The 8094-nt window shown below is 46.2% G+C and overlaps 1 protein-coding gene across 1 annotated transcript; it reads left to right on the top strand.

Moving 5' to 3' along the window:
- The first annotated feature begins 2414 nt into the window (after window positions 1-2414).
- On the top strand, window positions 2415-7818 carry PDZK1 (PDZ domain containing 1). Its single transcript, XM_029913257.1, has 6 exons — window positions 2415-2624; window positions 2942-3185; window positions 4126-4262; window positions 6327-6522; window positions 7325-7521; window positions 7753-7818. Exons 1-6 carry the CDS (start codon window positions 2415-2417, stop codon window positions 7816-7818), a joined length of 1050 nt encoding a protein of 349 aa, XP_029769117.1.
- The last annotated feature ends 276 nt before the right edge of the window (window positions 7819-8094 follow it).

The raw sequence follows: 8094 nt of genomic DNA, 5'->3' as shown, positions 1-8094 counted from the left end.
GTCAGGCACCCAAAAGAACAGAGTTCCATCCCACCTCGTAGTGATACACCAAAACCCCATCTGCTGCACAGGCAGCTGGCCCTAAATTCTGCATGGAAATCCCCTGGTTTGTGTGGCACGCTGGGGCAGCAGACTGGAAATTCAGCATCATTTAACATAACACTTAAAAACTGAGTTTTTCAATTAATTAAATGGAAAATAATGAACATAGCCTACTATTTCTACACTGTATTCAAATTCCTTCAAGATATCCAATTTCCTCCAAGGTGTCTCACAATTTTTGTACTAATTACGCATCACTGTACTGTAGAGGTCAGCAGGGTGAGAAGCTGGAAGCTCTGGCAGTAAGACAGGTAGTGAGGTGAGATCTTTGGTACCTGAGAAGGCAGGTTAGGATTGTGGGATAAGCATATTATCTAGACATTTCTGCTCAAACGACCAGCAGCAAAATAGTTAAAACCCATTTCCAAACCAGTGAGGCTACCTCTATGCTAGCCTAGCTCCCTCCTGTAGACATACATCAACAGGAGTTTTTCCACTGGTGTAAGACTGCCTCCTGAATGACATTAGCTATGCTGACCAAAGCCCTCTTCTGTCAGTATAACTGCACGTATACTGGGGGTTTTATCAGTTTATTTCCTGACCAACATAGCTATGCAAGTAGAAGTTTTAAGTGTAGACTAGGCCAGAAGGGATTCAAAACATTTAGTAAACCCAGATTCTTTCCTTGGCATCTATTTCTCTTTCCTCCCCCCATTTACCGCAGAAACGTCTACAATAGCAATGCCTACCTCTAGTTCTCTGCACCTGAAGTCTGAGTATGAAGAACACTATCAGACCCAAAGGACCCTTAGCCCCTCCTATCTCAAATATTTTTATTCAATAGGTGGGACTGGCTGCACTTCCAAAGGGACCAATAAACCTCTTGGTCTCACTCCAGACTCAGCACAAATGGGACAAGAGAGAATTTAACCCCTTATGCAAAAGGAGGGAAGTAAACATTTCATTCTGTGTGGAAGGGGTTGGGGATAGAGACAGACACTGAACTTAGCCAGAAAAAAGGGCTTCGTACAGTAATTAGAACAGAGCAGCAGCTGCAGGCTCACATGGCAAGCTAGGCTCCCTTAATTTGTTTAATATTTTTACTCCTGGGGACATTCTGCGCCACACACACAAAAAATTCTGTACACAATATTTTAAAATTCTGAAAAATTCTGCAAATTTTATTTGCCAAAATAGCACTACATAATCATGCCAGTTTCATTTATTTCGGTAATTTATTTAAAAATACCTGTCAGCAAGTATGTCTGTAACAATACAGACACATAAAAAAATTCCCCCAGGAGTAGAGAGTTGAAGAAACCCCTATGACAACCCAGTTCCTGTTTCTCTGCCCCTTTCCTCCCCACCCCTCCCAGAGGCCAGACACTCAACCCCTCCCCCCAGAGCCCAGACGCGGGGGTCCCCCAGCCAATACACCCGAACCCTCTCCTCTGCAGAGTCCAACCATGGTCCCCCCCAGCCCAGATACCCGCACCCCCTCTGCCCCCCAGAGGCCAGCTGCAGCCCCTCCCCCACACACACCCCCCCCCCGCCCAGACTCCCGACCCCCTTCCCCGCAGAGATCCAGAGGGAGAAACAGCCTGATGCTCGGTCCCAGGCTTGCATGGCGTTTCCTGCACGCTGCCCTCTCCTTCCCTCAGGCCATACTGGGAACTGCAGCTGCCAGGAATCCTTAGCTCCCTCTCCCTCCCCCAGCAGTGTCTTCTATGTGCAAGCTGGGCTCTTCTGAGTCCAGTGGCACCTAGCAGCACCACAGCCCATTTCTGTGGAGGAAGGACATTCTGCACACACGACATTAATTTCTTCAAAACTCTGCATTGCGCAGTGGCGCACAATTCCCCCAGGAGTAATATTTCCCCCAACAGTCTCTTTGACCAATTAATGACCCAAATAAAAACCTCTGTTGTTCCAACTGTTTAGCCAAAAATACTAAGAAGGGTCACTTTGCTCAAAGCTACCTGTTTCTTTCTTAATCTTGCCCTCTTCTAAGAATTCCATTTTAGCCACACCTCAATTTTCTTTACCACTGACAACACTTGTCAGCTTAATCTGTATTATGGTTTCTGTCCCGTGAGGCTCAGTCTGGAATAGATCCTGACCACAGTTTTCCCATCTTATTTTCCACAGCAGACAAGTTCTCTCTCTGGCATTCTGCCTTCAGTCAGTCTCCTTAGCAAGAGGCAGACACTATCTTCATCTGAGATGGAGGACAAAAGCATGTTCTTCTTTCTTTATCTTTGTTAAAAACACTTTGGCTCAAATGACCTACCCAGTGCATACTTAAAGGGGACATACTTCCTTTTCCTGGTCCTGTTTTTACACATATCCCTTTTCCATTTTGCTTGGCAGAAATGACCTCTGCTCTCCAGCCTCGAGAATGCATAGTGACCAAACAAGAGGGGGAGAGTTATGGATTCTACCTGCGCATTGAGAAAAACAAATTGGGTCACCTCATCCGGAACGTGGAGGAGGGCAGTCCAGCTGACAGGGCCGGCCTGAAGGATGGAGACAGAATTCTGAGGGTCAATGGGTTATTTGTAGACAAGGAAGAGCATACACGGGTAAGTCTAACTATATTTTGTGGTCCCAGCCATTTCTCAAAACTTCAGCCCCACTTTTGGTATTCAGTTCAGCAAACCTTCACCTGCCACTCCTCACAGTAACTCCTGCTGGGAAATCTGAGCTCACAGGATCATTTGTACCTCACGTATTGGCTTCACTGGAGCTTGAGCAGAGGGGAAAAGATCCTTGATGAAATACTAAGGGCAGTGGAAGCTGCAGAGCTAGTATGTGCTGTGCTCCAGCGGGGGGAATTTATATCAGCCATCTGGATGCTTTTCTGCCATTTCCACCTCCAAGCTCATTCTATCTATTGCAGGTAGTGGAGATGGTCAAAAGGAGTGGGAATTCTGTAACTGTCCTCATTCTGGATGAGGCATCCTATGAAAAGGCACAGAAAGAAGGGGTGAACTTTGAAGAGTTGGGTCAGAAGCAGACAACACAGCAGCAAAAGAAGCAGCCTCCAGTGACAAATGGAGTGACAGCTCCAGTTCCACAGCCTCGGCTCTGCTACCTGGTGAAGGAGAGAAACAGTTACGACTTCTCCTTGAAAACCACAGTTGGTGAGAATAATGGGTGTAGAGGGTAGGCAATTTCCCGAGGGCACATTTCCTCTGGTTAGGAGTGGGGATGGGAGTTGGTTCTTCACCAGCCTGTTCTATTTTCTGTCAGCTGTTGAAGCAGACTTGCTAAAACCATTGGTACCAGGCCCTCCTCAGATGCCAGAAGCACCCTACAAATGATTGCTCAAAGTCCCAGGCACCTCCTTTGAATTACGGTGGGAACCAGCCCTCAGGGTTCTGGAGCTTATCTGAAGACAACCATGTGAAAGGGGCTGAAGCAAAGGATGACAGTGTGCAAAGGGCAAAGAGCCTCTTCTGATCTAGATGCGTTCAAGTGGGACGCACGAAATTGAACTAAGGAATTTTATTTTTCTTTTGAACCCTCTAGGCAAAAGAATGGGTAGGGTTCTGTAGACCTGTACTGTCTCTCTGTTTGGAAAGTGCCTAGCTCACGGAGGGTGCTAACACAATATAAATAACACTGTGCACTAGACTAACCCAGGGATGAAATTTGGAAGTCTTTCAAACACAAGAAACTCTGACATGTGGATAAGCCACATTAAACAATAAAAGTGGGCCTTAACCAGTTCAAACTTTAGAAAATCACTCCATTTTCATTAGTACTAACAATCAACCAAGCCACCATAATTGGTGCCTTGGGCAGTCTCAGGAGAGAGGCAAACAATAGTTTGGACCATAGATGATGAAGTTCCCTCCCCTCTCTAGAGGTTATCCCTCCACGGCCAGGATGAGGCACACAGGTGTGTCTGGGTAGAAAAAACTTGTGCTGTCACTGTATCTGTTCTATGGATGAACAGAGCCCCTTGGTGTCCAGGGCTGTCACTACAGCACCTTACATCAGCATGGAATTTGCTTGGCAACCAGTGGAGGCAGGTTCCAGTGGCTTGCTCTGTGTAGTAAGTTCTCTCACCTGTTCTAGGTCAGAAGGGCGTCTTCATCATAGGCTTGTCCCCACAAGGAGTGGCTGCAAAAGCAGGAGTCCAACATAATGACCGCCTGATCGAAGTGAATGGGAAGAACGTGGAAAACGACAAACATGAGGAAGTGGTTGAAAAGGTATCTACTAGCACGACTCCTCTTCTTCCTTCATTTAAGGCCAGTCCCTCCGCCTCAGGCTACTGGGCAGCAGTGTCAACACTGTTTGAATGCATTCACAGAGCAGGTGAAGAGGCTGAGGTCAATACCGTACATTATCAGCAACACTTCAGTCACAAAATATGCTGCTACTTTGGCTTTGTTTCTTGGATAGGTCAGGGTAGCCGGAGTGCAAGGCTGCTGAAAAGGTTGACTGTTCTTGAAAATCAGGGACAGACTTCCACCCGACACCCTAAGCTTGCTTTGGAAGAATATTGCCCGCAAGTCAGGCCCAAGTGGTGTAAGCACCACAACTGTACTGTTGCCATAAGCCTGATTAAATAAATGGTTGCACAGTTCTAGGAATCCTGAAAATCTTTCTGGTGCCCAGGAGGATGAAATCAGCATGTCTGGGATGGAGTCTAGTACAATGGGGAATCTTTCTGATATTAGGATGGTAAGACTGGAAAGCACAGCAGTTTGTGCTCCGTGATTTAGCTAAAGAAGGGTTTGATGTGAAGATCTGGATAGTTAGGAAAAGGAGGATTTCCAGGAAATGGGATTCCCTCCTGCTAAGAAACGCAAAACTAATTTTAACAGTACAGTTTACAGACTCGATCAGAGCCAAATAATGTAACCAAGCTGTCAGTAAAAGGAGCCCAGAGCGAACGAAGTGTGCAAGAAAATCTGCATTTCTGATCATGAAATGTCCTTCTGCCACATCCTCCCAACAACTGGTATATTCCTATTTGTGGTGATGGTGGTTTTAAAGATCTACTTGGTGTTAGGGAAAATAATGAATGTAGTTTGAGAGATCAAACCAAACACTGATCCACTGAGGGTAGCATCAGAGATAAGGATGGAAAGAAAAGAACATGTGACTTTTCCATTAGTCACTTTGGTAAAAATCACACATGCTGAGGCTTTAAGCATTCAAACATAGTATGACTATGAAGCAGCTTGAGCTAGAAAAGCTTTCAGAGTACCACTATCCAAACTACAAATCCTACAGCATTTCACTGTGGTTCTCAAACTCCCAAGGGAGGCCTGGGAACGTGTCAGGGGAGATGCAAGCTGTGTGTTTTTGTTTTGGGTTTTGTTTTTTGTTTTTTTAAAGCACTCTGGCTGTCAGCCCTGGGTGGCTGGGGCTCATGCAGAAGGGCCATGCACTCCTGGGAAGCAGGGACAGCAGGAGCTCCACCTCCTGGGCTTGGGCTCTCCTCTCCTTCCCCTCCCACCCCCCCAATCCCTCACTGGGAGACAGCATGGGCTCAGGCTCTCCTCCCCACCGTCCCAATCCCATACCTGGAGGTGGCTGTCAACCCTGGAGTAGCAGCGCAGAAATAAAGGTAGCAATTGGGCACTAATTCTGCTGTGAAGTGATATTGCTGAATCTCTCTTTTCACATTGACACCCTTACTTCTGTGCTGCTGCTGCTGGCACAGTGCTGCCTTCAGAGCTGGGCACCCAGCCAGCAGCCGCTGCTCTCCGCTCTGCCTTCAGAGCTGGGTGGTGGTATATGTACATGGGGGAGGACACAAACTACTACAGACACAAAGAAGGGGGGAGGGGGACGATCAAATAAGTTTGCAAAGCAATCCACTATAATGATCCAAACCACTATATTAACTATGCAAAACTGTAGTACTTGTGTTCTGTACTATTGTTGCAATACTTTTTATGAGAAGAAACATGCAGGCTTGAGTGAAGATGGGGAGAAGACTGGGAGTAGAGAAACAGAGGTATGATGGGGACAGACAAAAAACACAGTTAGGGTATGGGAATGTAAGGGGATTGGAAGTAGCTCCAGAGCAATCAGAGCTGAATGTTACAGCAACTTGTGGTAGCTGTGGCTGTCTACAGTCATATAGGCAGCACATGGGTGCACATATTAGAGCACCATCCAACAACCTAGTCTGTATAGACCCTACAGCCCATTCACTTACAGCCCCCATTGTACATCAAAGAACCTGCCAACATAAAGCTCTCCACAGTCCCCACACTCCACTCAAAGGCCTGTGTTTGAGATTGTGTGTGTCGTTGCAGGTGAAGAAGTCTGGGAACCATGTTGTGTTTCTGCTATCAGATAATGAAACTGACCAGTATTACAGCAACCACCAGATGATGCTGAAAAGAGAGACAGCCAGCCTGAAACTGCTTCCTCACAAACCCCGACTTGCGGAGCTCAAGAAAGGAGACAACGGCTATGGGTTTTACCTGAGGGTGGAACAAAATAGTAACGGTGAGAACCCAGCCATCAGCCCGGCCCCTGCGTACTCTGTAGTGCGCTTTTATGGGGCCTGTAGGACTCCTACTCTCCAGTGCCTACTGCTCATCTTGGAAAGATCATTTCCTGTCCTGCTGCCAACCCAGTGTCCCGCCCCCGCCCCCCCAACACACCTCACCACAGCCAGGCACGTCCAATTTATAGCCTGTTTTATACAGGAGGCCAGACTAGATGATCACAAATGGTCCCTCCTGGCCTTGGAATCTATTTAATCTCCTTCAAACCTTCCAATCTGAGGTGGAACATTCCACTGTGCTGCTTGTGGCCCTCCTCACCCACTACAGTCCAGCTCCCATAATCTCCACTTGTGGCAGCCTCCAACCCCACATTTTTGAGGGTCAGCAACGTGTCCAGGGTAATGTCTGATGGTTTTTCACAATAGAACCCTGGCATATCTGAATGACTTCAAAGGGATCCTTAGTTGCTCTTTCACAACTGGGTTCACCAAAACCATGAAATGCTCAATTTTAAGTAGGCTTAAACTCCCCCGCCCCTTGCCTCAGAGTAAACCACAACTTCCATGTGTCTTGTTCAGGTGAAAGGGAACCTGTATTCAAGTCACTTGGAAGGAGATCTAGATCTGCACTAGGGTTACTGCAGAATTAGCTAAATCAGGAAGCTTATTTCAACCTGAAATCAGAGAATGAGTTTCTACCATCTTAAATATCTTTTATCATCCAAACCAGACACATCCCATGAACAACTGCTTTTCTCTATTTGAACTAGGCCTGTATTCTTTTATTTTTTTGGAGATCAGGTCATTTAATTAAGGACATTGATTCTGGTAGCCCAGCAGCCAAGGCGGGTCTAAAGGACAATGATATCCTGGTGGCTGTAAATGGAGAGTCAGTGGAGGCACTGGATCACGACACCGTGGTGGAGAAGATTAAGAGGTGTGGGGAAAAGACCACGTTACTGGTGGTGGATAAGCAGACAGACACCATGTATAAACTGGTAAGGCAATGCAGGCTGGAGTTGGGCTTGTATAGCTCCTCACTAGGTAAGACATGGGCAGCAATGAAATAGTGGGTCCATTCTGAAAGAAGCACCATTTCAAAGGCTTTTTAATAGCCCTTATTCAAGTACTCGCTATAGCGAACATCTGAGATGGGTTCATGTCTTAGTCTCCCTCAGCAGAGACTTCTGCAGTATGTCATTAAACTTCCCAATTTTCTCTTGCCCTAGACCTTCCTATATACTAGTGGAACAATACCAGATTTGAGCAGGTCAGGGCAGAGACCAACAAGTTAACCAATTGCAACTACCAGGCAGTTTCCTATATGAATTAGAGGAAAAATCCCTGCTCACATTTGTGCCCATGTTGCAACTTTCTAGCTCTGTCACTGAAAAGGTTTTAATAAGCAAGTAGAATTCACAGGTAGGACCTATCCTGACTACTGTAAAGATTTCAAACGCAACAAGAGGTTAGACTAGGGCTGTCATGAACTTTAAAAGATTAACCGCACGATTAATAGCACTGTTGAACAATAACAGAATACCATTTATTTAAATATTTTTGGATGTTTT

The sequence above is a fragment of the Terrapene carolina genome, unplaced genomic scaffold (genome assembly GCF_002925995.2).
Source record: "Terrapene carolina triunguis isolate 2854851 unplaced genomic scaffold, T_m_triunguis-2.0 Scaffold558, whole genome shotgun sequence".
Lineage (NCBI taxonomy): Eukaryota > Metazoa > Chordata > Testudines > Emydidae > Terrapene > Terrapene triunguis.
Note: the sequence above shows the minus strand (reverse complement) of the source record. Positions and strands in the feature narration are given on the sequence as shown.